This window comes from Gracilinanus agilis, chromosome 2, assembly GCF_016433145.1.
Source record: "Gracilinanus agilis isolate LMUSP501 chromosome 2, AgileGrace, whole genome shotgun sequence".
NCBI classification, from domain to species: Eukaryota; Metazoa; Chordata; class Mammalia; order Didelphimorphia; family Didelphidae; genus Gracilinanus; species Gracilinanus agilis.
This window is the reverse complement of record NC_058131.1, coordinates 647,235,111-647,251,100: the sequence shown is the minus strand read 5'-3', so window position 1 is coordinate 647,251,100 and position 15,990 is coordinate 647,235,111. Positions and strand designations below refer to the sequence as shown.

Below are 15,990 nucleotides of genomic sequence, written 5' to 3'. Positions count from 1 at the left end.
GGAGGGAGGAAGGAAGGAAGGAAGAGAAAGAAAGAAGGAAAAAAAGGAAGAAGGAAAGAAAGAAAGAGGCTACAGATTCAATTTTGGGAAGAAAGAGAAATTCAAAATAGCAGGGAGGGAAGATGTGTTTGATGGAGAAAACAGAAACTCCTTGAAAGTTGTGACTTTCTTTTTCTGTCCTTGTATCCCCAACATGTACCACAGCATCTAGGACATAGTAGGTGCTTAATACTCAATTACCCAAGTGGATCCAAGTAGTGTAAAGGTGAAAATGTACAAAGCATATTTTGGGAACAGAGGCCAGCTAGATGGTGTCCTATTGTGACTATGGGCAGCAACCAAGTAGAGATTACAAGGTTGGTGTCTGGATTAAGGTATGGAGTATGTAGGCACCAGTGGTCTAAACATAGAGTAAATTAAAAATCCAAGATTTTCTGACTTCGGCTAAGGACAACATGGCTCCTGGAGGTTAGCACAGGCACTGGGCACAGGATCATCCATTTGGGCATGTGAAGTTGATGGGCATGCACACAGGAAGGGATCATGACAGGTTTAGTAAGTCAGAAATATAGCACAAAGGAGATTCAATGTAAGACTTCAGCAATTAGTGTCCTGAAAGGGAAATTTGACTGTGAGGTAAGAGTCTGACTTAGTTAGGTTTAAATATGAATTTAAACATATGCATATATGTATATTTATATATAAACATATGTATGTATGTAGGTCTGTGTGTGTATATTAGATATACATACATACCTGAATGTGTGTGCGAGTGTGTATTCTTAGGCAATCCTAAATTATTAGGGTGAGAGCAAATTAAATGTTTCATAACTAGTTGGAAAAGGAAGAAGAGACCAGCAGAAGACAGAGCCCCACTGACTGGATTGGAGTAAGAGATGAGGCTGGAACATACCAGATCTTGAGGGTTTTTACTGACACCCCAAATAGTTTGGATTTATTGTTGATTTTTTTCAGTCATGTCCAACTCTTCATGATCCCCCATTTAGGGGGTTCTTGGCAGATACTGGAGTGGTTTGCCATTTTCTTTTGCAGCCCATTTTACAAATGAGGAAAGTGAGGCAAACAGGATTAAATGACTTGCCCAGACTCACACAGCTAGGAATGTCTGAGGCCTGATTTGAACTTGGGAAAATGAGTTTTTTGACTTCAATTTCAGCACTCCATCCACTGAACTGCCTAGCTGCCCCGATTTGGACTTTACATGTAGACAACTGGAAGCTACTGTATTTTTAAAAGAAGACATAACAATGAAAGCAATGTTTTTAGAACATTAATCTGTAGTCCTAAGCAATATGGTTTAGAGTGGAGGTAGAGAAGCCAGTTAACAGTTTTTGATCTCAAAGACTTTAGTAGAAGAGATAAGACATAGAGGTAAAACCAATATGACAAGCATTTACTAAGTGCTTTGTATGGATCAGGTGTTGTGTTAAGTGCTGGAATATGCACAGAAGCTAACCAAAGGCTCTGAAGGAGCTTGCAATAGAAAAGGAAGATAGCATATTAAAAGGAAATTGTATAAGAAAGTACTCAAAAGAGCATGGTTCATAGAATCAGCTGCTGAGAGGATTGAAAGAGTAAACACAGCTGGTCTGGGCCCTTCCCTGAAAATGGAATTTCTAGGAATAGCCGAATAACCAAAGGAAGGGGGCTACTGGAGGGGAGTGATCTTCTAGGGTGAGAATCATGATGGAGAAAGAAGTCACATGAGCCAAGAGCTGAGCTCAGAGGGGACTAAAAGAGTGTACACAGCCAGCCTGGGCCCTTTCCTTAAAGCAGAGGTTCCCGGAAGAGCATCAGTGGTGATAAAACCCCTTCTCCAGTCAAAAGAGAAAGATTGGGAAAATGCTGTGTATTGATCACCTTGCGAATAATGAACTTCTTCATGAAATATAGCTCATGTGAGCTGAAGCTGCTTCAAAAGATCCAGTCTTCCTTTTACTGTTTTGGTTTATGTCACTGTAGCCTCGAGGTATTAGAGGCATTTCCCATAGAATTGCCATAACTTGTGGATTTCACATTCCCCATCTATGAGTTCTTCCTTCTCAGTTCTATCAGTTTCTCAGAAAACCAAAGTTCTACTTTTGAATTTACTATCACCTGCTATCTGGGTGATTTTGTCCATCTTACACCTCCTCCAGCTGCAGCTGTGGTTCCAGCAGCTTCTGTTTCCACCCTCCCCCCCTCCCCAACATGTACACACTTCCCCTATACTTTCATTGGTTTGTGGAATGCCTAGTATGGAAACACTCCCTTTGCTGATATAGATCAGTGGCTTATCTATGACTTACAATAGTGATCCCGCTGGAGTCTGCTCCTCCTACCAGAGTTAAATTTTCACTGTGTGCAGTTACATCTTGGAAATTGATGGGGTTTCATTTATTGTTTTGTTGATTATTTTTAGGCTAAAAAAAGTGATGGAGAAAATGTTAATACTGCAGATAAAATTTTTCCCAGAGAGCTGGTTGTTGAACATCTATCACCTTGCTTAGAAGGTTGCTTGTGGCCCCGCAAAGTTAAATAAATTGTCAGTAGTCCCATAGTGGTCTAAGCCTAGGTCTTTTGGGTGCTAAGCATTTCTGTCTCTAATGCTACTCTTTTTTCTCTAATTGAAGGCAGAGAAAGCTGGAAAAGAATAATATGTAATAGAGAGCCTTGAGGACAGATATGGTCTCTGTTCTCAAAGAATTTGTCTTGTTTCTTCACATCTCATACCTTATATTTGTACTCTAGCCACTGTGTATATCTTTAACTTTCTACTATAACTACTTTATGGATACTTATTAATTTTATATTTATGCTACATGTGTTGTACATGTACTTGTTTCTCCTATTCGAATATAAGCTTCTGGTAGTTTCATTCTTTGTACTTGTATCTCTTTGGGGCAGTTAGGTGACAAAGTGGATAGAACAGTGGGCTCAGAATCAGGAAGACTCATGCTTGTAAGTTCAAATCTAGCTTCAGATGCTTACTAGTTGTGTCATCCTGGGCAAGTCACTTAACCCTGTTGATCTCAGTTTCCTCATCTGGAAAATGATCTGGAGAAGGAAATGACAAGCCACTCTGGTATCTTTGCCAAGAAAATCCCAAATGGGGTCACCAAGAGTCTGACGTGATCCAACACTTGTATCTCCAGCACCCAGTAGAGTGTATGCGTGTTTGTATGTAAAAGCTGCTTTGATTCCTACTGTAACAATTTGAAGTAACAATGGCATGAGCCGATTTATTAGACAGGAAACTTCCCATTTTTGGAGGCAGATGAGAACCTGGGTAATCACCAGGGAGAGCTATAGGATGCTATAGAAGGGATATCCTCAGTGAGTGTGGGAGGAAAGAAGAGACCTTCCCTAAGGTCCTTGTTAATGCTGAAATCCTATGATCGCAGATATCCTGGAAACAGTTTTGCCCTTCATGCTGGGGTCAATGCATTTGTTTCTTCTCGCCCTTGACATATTTTCCTTAACTCTACAGTCAATACCATTTACCCCACTGTGCTGCATCGCATCCTTTAATACATGCTCTGCAGGAGTTGCTTTGCTATTTAATAATTGGCCTCTGTGATCCCAACCCCATCCATACTCAACTTCTCTTCCTCACCAATGCAACTTTATCAAGGAAGGGGAAGAGCCAGGGCACTAATGTGCAAAACTGAAGCACACACAACCCCAAGATTGCTTGACCTCCTTGTGAGGTGGATTACATTTAGCCACAGTGGAGCTTTTACAATGAGCTTTTAAGGGGCCGGTAGCAATTATGGTTTACCGCTGTTTGAATGCACTGACCTTCATCTTATTTTGTTTACAAAAAAAATCCATCTCAACCCCAGCCAGTGGCTTTTTGAGTATCTAAATCCCAGAAAGGCAATGCTTATTTGGGAAAGCATTCAGAAAAGTCCAGTGCTCCGGATTCCCTTAGGGAACTTTTTATTTGGAATATTAAGGCATCTCTGGGCCCATTAAGTGGGTTAAATAAATAGGGCAGTTTCTGTGAGTTAGAACCAATGTTGAGTCTGGGCCAAAGAGTTTTGAAATTGAGTTGATCACTGGGTTTTTTCTGTGAGGCTGCTGTCTTCTTTTAAAACTGGCAACATGAGTAGAATTTACATTCATTTTCACCCAAAGTGGGTAGGTAAATATGTGTTAGCCAAGTCTTTTTGCCATAGTCATCAACTTTTTATAGGGCTCAAAACCTTGTGGAGCACGCAGAGATTGCTTCACACCCCTCGTGTAGTCAACTTTTTTCTGATTTAACATTATTTCCATCTTTCTCTGTATGTATATATATATATATACGTATATATATATATATATTCCTCTTATTGATTGGAGGCTTTGCCTACTCCTTTGCTCTGTCCATAGGAGGTGACCAATACACATCTATTGAAATGGAAGAAAACTCAACTTCTGTTCCTTAATGAGTCAAGTTAATAAGAATATATTAAGTACCTACTCTATGCCAGGTACTGTGCTGTGTTCAGGGGATACAAAGAAAACAAAAAATAATAAAAATAACTCCTTCTCAAGGACCTCAAAATCTAATGGAGGAGACAACATATAAACAACTATCTATAAAAGAGGGAAGGGTAAGGGAATGAGCATTAGAGAGTACCTGCTATGTGCCAGGCACTGTGCTAAGTGCTTTACAAATATCTCATTTTGATCCTTACAATTCTGAGAGGTTAGAAGCTATTATTACCCCCAGTTTTAATTGAGGAAACTGAGGCAGACAGAGGTTGCCCGGGGTCACAGAGATAGTAAGTGACTGAGGTCAGATTTGAATTTATGTCTTCCTGACCCCAGGCCCAGTGCTTTATCCTCTGTGCCACCTAGCTGCTTATGTATGTGTGGGTATAGACTTGTAGGCAGACAGACAAATGATAGGCAGACAGGCAGATAGACAGAGAGATAGAAAGAAAGATAGGTAGAAAGAAAGATGGATAGATAAATACATGTGTGTATATATGTGCTTACACACACACACACACACATATATATATATACATACACATATGTAAAATTAGAAAGGATCTTTCCCTCTAACAGGGATCAAGAAAGGCTTCTTATAGCAGATTAAGTTATAATCTAAAGGAAGTTAGGGAAGCCAGGAGAGGGTGATGAGGAAGGAGAGAATTCCAGGCTAGGCGGGTAGCCAGTGAAAATTCACTGAACCTGTAGATGGAGTGTTATCTGTGAGAAATAGCAAGGAGACAAATGTAATTAGACTGCAGGTCTAGTAGAGACAAGTCAGAGGTCCAGCTGTCTGCACTGGATCCTGAGACATTGTCTTTGGCTTCATTGTCTAGAATCTGTTCCCTGCCTCTATTCTTCCTGCTAAGGCTAAAAGGAGGTTTCTTTGACCCACTCAGTTGAACTGTTTTCTTCCTTTTGCTTCCATGGAACACTTAGACTCTGGATTCTGCAGGGTCCTTCCAGCCATGACCCTGTATCTGCACTGACCTATCTGCTATCCCTGGTTGGCCTAATCAAACTTACAATCTTGGCCCCTGAACCTGCCCCGTCCTGTTGTGACCCAAGATCCTGCACTGACAGAGTAACCAATTATAAGATTATCTTCATGTACATTAAAATTGTTTTTTTGGAAGCAATTCATTTCCCCAACTACAAAGTACTTTTTAAAAGTCCTTTAAAAGAAAAAAAAACACACACACAACCACATCTCATACCTTAACCTATGGATTTATCATTCAGTATCATTTTATGTATTATTTGACGCTCTTACCCTCTGCTTCTTAGTGACACAAGGGACTGTCTAAGATAATAAGTTAGAAGTGACTGATCTATATTAGTGTAGGGAATTGCCACCATGGGAGTTCCCTATGCTGATGAAATTATAGGTCCAGACTCTTTCTCCCCCATCATCTCCCAATGATCCCCTATGCATACCCTATCCCAAGGGTTCTTAACTAATTTGGGGTCATGGTCCTCTTTGAAGCCCATAGACCCCTTCTTAGAATGTTTAAAGTAAAATAAAATACATAGGATTACAAAGGAAATCAATAATATTGAAATTCAGTTATCAAAATATTTTTTAAAATACAAGTTTATGAATCCTAGTGAAAAAGCTCTGCCCCATGTAGTATAATTTAGGGGCAGCTATGTGGCACAGGGGATGGAGCACCATGCCTAGAATCAAGACCTAAGTTCAAATAGGGCCTCATATACTTACTAGCTGTATGGCTCTGGAAGAGTCACTTAACCCTATTTGCCTCAGTTTCCAAAATGAGCCGGAGAAGGAAATGGCAAACCATTCTAGTATCTTTGCCAAGAAAATCCCCAAGGGGATCATAGAGAATCAGATACTACCGAATGACAACATGTAGTATATTTCAGATGCACTGGACTTGATGACTATGACATATCACACTCTGTTGACAACATTACCTATTTCCTATATGTTCACTGATATTTAATGTTTTGTCTGATTGAATTTTTGACATTGGTCAAAAAGCATTGTGCTAGCATTTCCTTCTGGTTAGCTAGTAGCTGTTCTCCAGGTGAAAATTCAGTGGCCCAAGCCTCTCTTATTCTAATCCATCTTGCCCACTGCCAGCAGATAAAACTTTCCAAACCACTGTTTTCATGCCCCTTCCTTGTAGAAGAACCTACAACTCTTCTGTCTGGGCATCACCACTTGGCTCTCACCTTATTACTTTTTTCAAGCTGAATTCCTTCCTCCTGTTAACACACACCCTCTATTCTAGTCAAGCCAGTCTTCCCCCTGCTTAGTGAACACACTCACCATGTTTTCTGCTTTTATTTATATACACAGAATCTCAGAATTGGAAAGGATCTTGTATTGCGGCTAGCCTAACCTGTACCTGAACAGGAAGTCAGTCTTTATATAATACAGAATAAACTTAGGAAGTACACAGGGCTATAACTAGAGTGGTTACCTATATATCCCATTGCTCCAGGTTCCTATATCCAGGAGGGGGCTGTGTGCTTCCTTTCTGCGGTGCTCCAGAACCCTCTATGCCTGTGCCTTGTCATTTTTTGTTGTCTTCGTGGGCTTGGGGTTCTGGTGGGTCCCAGGGGAGGATCAGGATTAAGAACACCAAATGGCTGGTGGAGATTGAAGAAGGGAAGGGAGGAGAAGGGGAAGGCCAATCCTTTACTAGGTAAACTGACCCCATCTCACCTTATTGAGGAGCAAGGACAATTTTTTTCTGTCATGACAAATCAGTGATCCAAGATTGGTTCTTTCTGTTATGGGGTCTACATGGCTATACACCCCTTTCCTGACTAAATTTTCTCCAGGAGCTAGGATTCCTAGGTAGAGCTCTGAATGTATGTGGAATTTACAGAAAGGTATATTTTAATTAATCAACAATCACTTATTAAGTGTTTGCTATGTGTCTGGCACTGTGCGAGGTGCTGGGGATACAAAAAGGAAATAGAAATGACATAGCAAAGAGCTTTCTTTCACAAAGATGGAAGTTGGAAAAGAATGGATGTTTCGTTTGTCATTTTGGCAAGCTGAATGATTTCCAGGACTTGGAGAACATGAAGTGTGTTCCTACCTGTACCATAAATCCATGTTCTTCAAGAAGCCTTTTTCAATCCCCCTTAATGTAAATACCTTCCTTCTAAAGTTATATCCAATTTTCCTGTACATATCTTGCTAATACATATATAGATTTTATCTATATATTTTGTTATATGTGCACACTACAATATAAAAATATGCTGTGCGCATGCTTTTATATGTATATTTTACATATATGTGATATACACACTTTACAAGGTTGTTTACATGTTGTCTCCCCCATTAGACTATGAGCTCCTTAAGGGCAGGGACTATTTTTTAGGGGGAGCTTTTCTTCATGTCCCTGGTACCTGGCAAATGCCCAGTACATAGTAGGCGTTTGCTATCTCGTTACCTTGCCAGACCATATACTTATGCCTTCTTTAAAACCCAAGTCAATTTGACTTTTGAGTTCAATCCCATCTCAGCCAAGGATCCTCTCTGAACTAGCTTTACCTCATATAAAGCTTTGCCTCAGGAGAATCTTGTATGTCAGGTGAGCTCTGTACTCCTCTGTACCACACGGTTATCTATGCCATCTCTTATTTGGGAGCAATATACAGCCACCCTATCTGCATCCTTATAGCATATGCAAACTATGTGAGATAATCTGGCATTTAATTATACAGTGTGTTGTGATATATCAGGAACAGCAGGCAATCGTGGGGATCATCTGTAAAGTATCCATGGAAATAGAGCATGAGGGCAACTGTGCAGTCAAAAGCCAGGCAAGCAATGGGAGGGGGAAAAAAAAAGAGTATCAGAGGCAAGATCAGATGTGGAGAACCAACATTTTTGTAAACAGTCACTGGGAGATCTGCAGGAGTAGCAGAGACAGAGTGGTGTGTCTGACTTCATAATCAGACCAATAGCAACTGAGAGTGGGGCTAGGGGCTGAAGGAATAGGGAGCAAGGTGAAGGGAAAGAGGAACTGAGTCCTAGAAAAGAGAACAAGTCTGGAGGCTGAAAGTCTCCATAGTCACTGGGAGATCTCTCTGCTGGAGTTGCAAGGGCAGAGCAAGATGTATAACCCCAAAGTGAGGACAAGAGCCAGCAGGAGAAATATAGGGACTGATGGAAAAGGAGTAAGATGAAGAGAATGGTGGCTTGCCACCAGGAACCTGGAGACCAGCACTGATCTTGAGACCATTCGTAGTTCCAGCTTAACAGCCCTTATTCACCTTTTCCCCAAGTGAGTTTAATCTGGAAGCCTGCAGTGGTGGCTTCAGAAAACAGCTAGCAACACATGTTTACTTCTCTGGCTAAAGCATCTCCCCATCCTTGTAAAATTCTTTGTTGTCTGGTGTGGTTGGCATAAGCTCCACATATGTGAGAACTGATTTCTTGATTGCCTTTGACTCTCCAGCCAAGGCGGCTAGGTGGTACAACAGAGAGAGAGTACGCTGGAAACAGGGAGATTCAAGTATAAATCCTGCCTTAGACACTTACTAGCGGTGTAATCTGGGACAAGTCCCTTAACCTCTGTTTGCCTCAGTTTCCTCAACTATAAATCAGAGTTGTTGTGAGGATCAAATGAGATAATATTGTAAAGCCTGGGACACAGCAGGCACTTAAAAATGCATGTTTTCTTCCTTCCCCAGTACCTAGTGTGGTGCCTCACACAAAGCAGGTGCTTAATAAATGTTTGTTGATTACTTGCTTGATTACTGTAGAACCTGGCTCTTAGCAAAGAGGCAGAGAAGAAGCAATTAAGAAGCACATTGCTGGGCTCTTGGTAGGTTCACTCTGTATCTTGTCCTCCACACCCATCCAGTCTTTCTGCACAATCATTGCCTTTGCCCTGAGTTAACTGCCACAGATTGCAGGGCATTTTAGCATGCCCCACTCACCCTACCCCCACCCTCGCACCCCCACCCCTATCCAAATCCCTTTCCCCGATTTCCTGATTTGTTTGCTTTGTTTTTTGTGTAAAGATTGAGTGGTTTCCCATTTGGTAATGTGTTGAGGCTTTCATGGGGAAGAAATTAGGGAGATGTGGGGAAATGACCAAAAGAGAACATGAGTTCTGTGTTTCTCCTTCCTCTTATGGTTCTCATGAGCTAGTGTCCTTTTTGCACACAGATTCTGGCTGTGACTCCATCACCGACACCGAGGTTGAAGACGAGAAGACCTTTCTTTACTCCAGATACATTTCCTCTACACTGAAGAACCAGCTCCTGGAGACCACACCAGGGAACCTGATGGTGGTGCAGCCAGATCGAATTCGTTGCGGGGTAGGCACCTTATTATGTGCTCTGCTTAGTCTCAGGATTGTGCCTTTTTGATCCCAATTCTGGTGACAACTAAATGAGGTGGATTTTTTATTTTCCAACTCATTTGAATTATATCACCTCAGTAGTGTACCTTGAAAATGGATCAGTTCATGATACTAATGACATAACTATACATCTGAGACCACCCCTGGATTCTAATGGAGCCTTACATAGGTTTGGCTTCAGAAATTTAGGAAGAAAAAAAGCTGACCAAGGAAGGTCAGCTGAGTCAGAGAAGCCCATAGCAGGGTAGTGACAATTAGAGGATAGTCATCCTGAGGATGTAGCTTTACTTTTGTATATCAGAAAACTTTGATGTGTCAGAGAAGCCCTCTTATTAGTATCCTCTAATGATGTTTTCTTTTTCTTTTTTTTAATTTTTAAACCCTTAACTTCTGTGTGTTGGCTTATAGGTGGAAGAGTGGTAAGGGTGGGCAATGGGGGTCAAGTGACTTGCCCAGGATCACACAACTGGGAAGTGTCTGAGGCCAGATTTGAACCTAGGACCTCCCGTCTCTAGGCCTGGCTCTCAATCCACTGAGCTACCTAGCTGCCCCTAATGATGTTTTAATTATTTAAATCAAGCCTAATGTTAAGGAACTGAGAAAATGTGATCATTTAGGAGTGGGACTCAAATCCTCACTTTCTCACTTGATGACCTGCATAACCAAGTCACTTTATTTGTCTAGGTCTATTTCTTCATCTATAAAATGAATGGCTTAGAAATAGGTGGCCTCTAAGATTCTTTCCAGCTTCATATCTATGGTCCTATAACCTATGATTTACCAAAGTTCCCCCACCCAGCCGTGGGGGTGGAGGTGGGGAATCCCAAATGGAAAAGCAAACTGGCCTAAATGCTTATCAGTATTATGGCAAAGAGTGACACAGAGAGACTAAAGCCAGAGTGGGATTCTGGAGGAGATACCCTTTGCTGATAGGATATATTAAAACTGAACTTGATGGTTCACGGAGAATATGAGCATCAGTCTTTGGTGAAGGGGGAAATTAGTTTTGTCACAGTTTGGCAGTTTCCTACCACATGACTGTCTGCCAGACCCTGGAAACTTCCTATCTGCTGTTTCTTAGGTTTGCCCTTTGAGCTCCTGACACCCAGTTCCCTATATGGACTTTGAAGCCAGGGAGCAAGACTCCCTTGGATACTTGTGCTAGGGCTCTGTGATCTTGAGTGATTGGGTTGAGGTGAGATAGTGACTGAGTAGATGACAGAAACCACATTTTCCTCCTTTGCTAACTCTTCCTAGAATCTTCATTCCATGTGACTGAAAAAGGTGGTGGTAAAATGCTCTGCCCCCTCCTTTCTTCCTTCTGGTTTCTTCAAGATTCTGCTTAAGCCCCACTTTCTGCTAGTGGTATTCTTTTCCACTGCTAGAGTTTTTCTTTTGAAATTATCTTACATCTATTCTGTAGATAGAAAAACAGAGATAGACAGAAAAACAGACAGACAGATATCTAGACAGACAGATGTGTGGAGAGATGAATAGATGGATAAATGACTGGGTAGATGGATGATGGATGAAGAGATGGAAGGTTGTTTGGTATTTTTTCTGTTAGAATGTGAGTTCCTTGAGGGAAGGTACCATGGATTTTCTTTCTGCCTTTAGATTCTCAGATCCTAGCATATAATGAGTGATACATGGTTGCTGTTGACTAAATAAGATATGATTATGTCAAAGGCAAAGTTACAGTCCTGAACTTCAATTCCAGCAGCCAGTCATACCAAGAACTGGACACTTTATCAGTAGTGAAAATCCACACTTGTCAAACCCTTCTCATGTTGCTGGAACCAAGAAGGAACTTTATGGGAAAAGATATACAATAAGCTAAGCTTGACTTTAGACCAGATCTATAACATTTGCCTTATTTGGGTGGCAGCAAGATGGTCAGTCTGAAAGGGCTGTTTACCTACTAGTGAGAAATGAATGAATTTTGGGATTTTGCTGGACAGACCCTGAAATCAATGTGTTCTCCTGAAGGGCTCTCAGGTTATGGGTCTTGTAGGAGATGCTGTTTCATGGTATTCCAGAGGAGGAACATGAATTCCCAAGTGAGAATCAACTTCCCCACTTGGGTAGGAACTATGGAACAGGACTAGAATCTAGGAGCCTGCTTGGTCTAGGGCCAGTCCCAGCTGGAGGCACAAGCTCCAAGTTCCCAAGTTCCCCTTGAACAGCTTTCTAAATGACAAATGTATAAGGAAATGTGGTGCATTCACTTGTCTTCCTCTTAGGTGGACACAACAATTTATGTTATTATGAAATGTAAGTTGGATAGTCTAGTGAAGACAGAAGTTGAATTCTTTCCTGAGAACTCCCCTTCAGTACGGGTGGCTGCCAAGCTAGAGAATGAATACACAGTTTCTGTGAAAGCACCTGGTAAGTGGATCTTCTTTAATGCTACCAACTTAAACAACTATTCTGGAAGCAGATTCCACTCATTTTCTTCTCCCTTCCTTCATTCATCAGCTTGAGATTCCTGTAGCCCAGTGGTTCCCAAACATTTTTGGCCTACTGCCCCCTTTCCAGAAAAAATATTACTTAGCGTGCCCTGTCACATACTATCACCACCCCCTTACAGTTATTCACCACCCCCAAATGCACCTGTGGCCATCACCACCCCGCTAGATCGCTGCCACACCCACCAGGGGGCGGTGGCATCCACTTTGGGAATCACTACTGTAGCCATTGTTTTAGTTATTTATTTTTTCATTAAAAATTTTTATTTTTGTTTTTAAAATATTTTTCCATGTTTCCATGATTCATTTTCTTTCCCTCCCCTCTTCCCTCCTCCTTCCCAGAGCCTACAAGCTCTGTTATCACTTGATATCTATTTCCATATTATTCATTTTTGCAATAGAGCAGTCTTTTAAAGCCAAAACCCCAAATCATATATCCATATAAATAAGTGATAAGTGATAAGCCATATGTTTTTCTTTTGCATTTCTACTCCCATAGTTCTTTCTCTCAATGTGGATAGCATTTTTTTTCTCATAAGTCCCTCAGAAATGTCTTAGATTATTATATTGCTACTAGTAGTAAAGTCCATTATATTGAATAATTCCACAGTGTTTCACTTTCTGTGTACAATGTTCTCTCAGGTCTGCTCATTTTACTCTGTATCAGTTCACTGAGGTTCTTCCAGTTCATATAGAAATCCTCCAGTTCATCATTCCTTACAGCACAATAGTATTCCATTACCATCATATACTACAATTTGTTCAGCCATTCCCCAATCGAGGGATACCCCCTTATATTCCAATTTTTTGCCACCCCTAGCCATTATTTTAGATTGTTGATTATTGTTACTGTGTTATTGATAAGAGCTAAATGTAATGTATAAAAATTTTTTTAAAGGAGTTGACAGTTTTCAGATCATTGTCACCTAAATCATTTCATGACAAAGCCTCCAAATTGACCTCCCCTCCTAATTGAGTCTCCCCTCTCCAATACAGCCTCTATTCGGCTCCAAAGGGATAGTCCTAATGAACTGGTCTGGCTACTCTCATGCTCCAGAAGGTCCCAGGATTCTCTACTATTTCTAAAATAAAATACAGATTCCTCTGGTTTGCGTTTAAAACTCTTCATAATCTGGTCCCAGCCTACCTTTCAAGGTCTTTATGTGGTTAACTTTACTCCCCTTCACATATTTATATTCCACCCCTAGGGACCTACTTGCTGTTCCCATTTCCAGTCTCTCTCTTTACCCTGTATATTCCCAACTTCTGGAATGTACTCACTCCCTCTTCATCTTTGCCCCTTAGAATTCCTAGTGTTCAGCAAAGCTCAACTCAAGGGTCTGCTCCTATACAAAGTTTTTCCTGAGTCTCCCATACTACTAGCTTCCCTCCTTCTAATGATCTATATTCATTTTGTGAACTTTTTTCTCTTTTTTTGTGTCTATATAGAATTTATTTTATATAAAATGTACTTTATACTTATGTGTAATTTATGTTTGTATTTTATATAATTTATTTTATTTTAAATTTTGGAGTATTCCAAAAGTCTAAGTGAGACTTCATTAAATGCAGATCATACTATGAAGAGTTTTAAATGCCAAACAAAGGAATTTGTATTTTATTCTAGAGATAAATAGGGAGCCCTGGGACCATCCGGAGTGAGAGAATAATAATCAGACCTGTTCTTTAGGGATATTACATTGGCCCTAAGGGCAGGACTAGAAAAAGAGATTTTGAGTTCAAATCTTACCTCAGATACCCCCTAGCTGTGGGACCCTAGACAAGTCATTTAAATCCCATTGTCTAGCCCTTACCATTCTTCTGTCTTGGAACCAATACACAGTTTTGATTTTAAGACAGAAGGTAAGGGCTTAAAAAAAATGATGATGTTTATATATCCCTTTATACAAATACAAAATTTATATATCCCTTTATACAAAGTATTTTCTATACAAAACCCTATACAAAATTTAGCAATCAGTGCCCATAGTATCATCCAGATTTTATAAATGAGTAAAATTACATGACTTACCCATGGTGACATTGCTAATAAGCATTAGCTGAGATTCAAACCTGGGTTTCCTGATGTCAAGACCAATATTCTTTCTACTTCTTCTCTGGGTAAGTACTGTAATCCTCATTTTATAGGGGAGGAAACTGAGGCTTAGTAAAATTAAATGGTCTGGGCTAGGGAGCAACCCAAAATAAGGAGTCGGTACCAAATGAGACTCTTGATTCTGGCTTCCTTCTATTGCACCTTGGTATCTTTTTTTTTTGAACATTTATTAATATTCATTTTTAACATGGTTACATGATTCATGCTCCTACTTTCCCCTTCACCCCCCCCCCCCAGCTCCCTGCCCCCATGGCCGACGCACATTTCCACTGGTTTTGTCATGTTTCATTGATCAAGACCTATTTCCAAACTGTTGGTAGTTGCATTGGTGTGGTAGTTTCGAGTCTACATCCCCAATCATGTCCACTCTGACCCATGCGTTCAAGCTGTTGTTTTTCTTATATGTTTCCTCTCCTGCAGTCCTTCCTCTGAATGTGGGTAGCATCTTTACCATAAATCCCTCTTTACCATAAATACCATAAATTTTAAAAAATTAAATTGCACCTTGGTATCTTAAAGGAAAAGGAAGTTCAGGTCCCCAAATAAATAGCTATAGGATTGACCCTCTCTCTGTGAGAGGAAGGAGAAGCTTTTTAGGTTTTTACAATTCTTCTATAATTTCAGACTGTAGTGTAAGAAGCCCCTCTAGTGGTGTGCTGATAAATATTTTAACAACTGGTTCTCCTGGGGTGGGGTGGAGGGAGGTACAGAAGACACAGTTCTACGTGTAACCTGTATTGTCCATGTTTTCTCCATTGCTTTTGTAAGTCTAGGCAGCCAACAGAAGAATAAGTCAAGCCCTGATTTGTGTCATTTACTGAAAATCTAACAATCAGCTCCCTTGAGCTCATGTCCGGCACACCCCAATCTTGTCCTTGGGTTAAGCCTTGGCCCTGGTGATAACGGCAAGGAGAATGAATTCATTTTAAGTAGTATAAACTTTTTATATTACATTTTAATACATATAAACATTTTAAGCAGAATTCATTTTAAGTAGTATAAACCCATATAGAAGGAGGCCCCATGAGGGGCAGCATGGTATCCTGCTGGACTTGGAATCAAGAGATACCTGAATTTGAAGCCTGGCTCTGCAATATGACCATGCGCAAGTCACGGGGCCTCAGTTTCCTCATCTGTAAAACTGGGGTGATAATAACAATCTAATAGAGGGGTTATAAGGATCAGGAAAGAGCATTATATAAAGCACTTTGTCAAGTGCAGCAAGGGGTCCAGGGTCCTGGAATTCAGTGGACCTGAGTTCAAATCTAGCTTCCCATAATTATTAACTATGTGAACCCTGGGCAAGTTGCTTAACTACTGTCTGCCTCAGGTTCCTCATCTGTAAAATAGGGATAATAATATCACCTACTTCCCAAAGTTGTTGTGAGAATCAAATGAGATAATATTTATAAAGTGCTTTGCACCATGCCTGGTGTATAGTAAGTACTTAATAAATGCTTATTTCCTCCTTTAGTTCCAACATTGTAGTGTAATAGAAGCAGCAGAAAGTATATTATTTAAAAGAAGGGAAATTGGAAGGCACAATGGATGGAGCACCATGTCT

General features: G+C 40.5%; 1 protein-coding gene across 1 annotated transcript in view; it reads left to right on the top strand.

Annotated features, from left to right (window-relative positions):
• PIK3AP1 (phosphoinositide-3-kinase adaptor protein 1) overlaps positions 1-15,990 on the top strand; it is a 145,702-nt gene that overhangs the window by 62,330 nt on the left and 67,382 nt on the right. The window contains exons 5-6 of the mRNA XM_044660207.1: positions 9,647-9,798; positions 12,086-12,230. Coding sequence (XP_044516142.1) covers positions 9,647-9,798; positions 12,086-12,230 — 297 coding nt within the window. The remainder of the gene's footprint in view (positions 1-9,646; positions 9,799-12,085; positions 12,231-15,990) is intronic.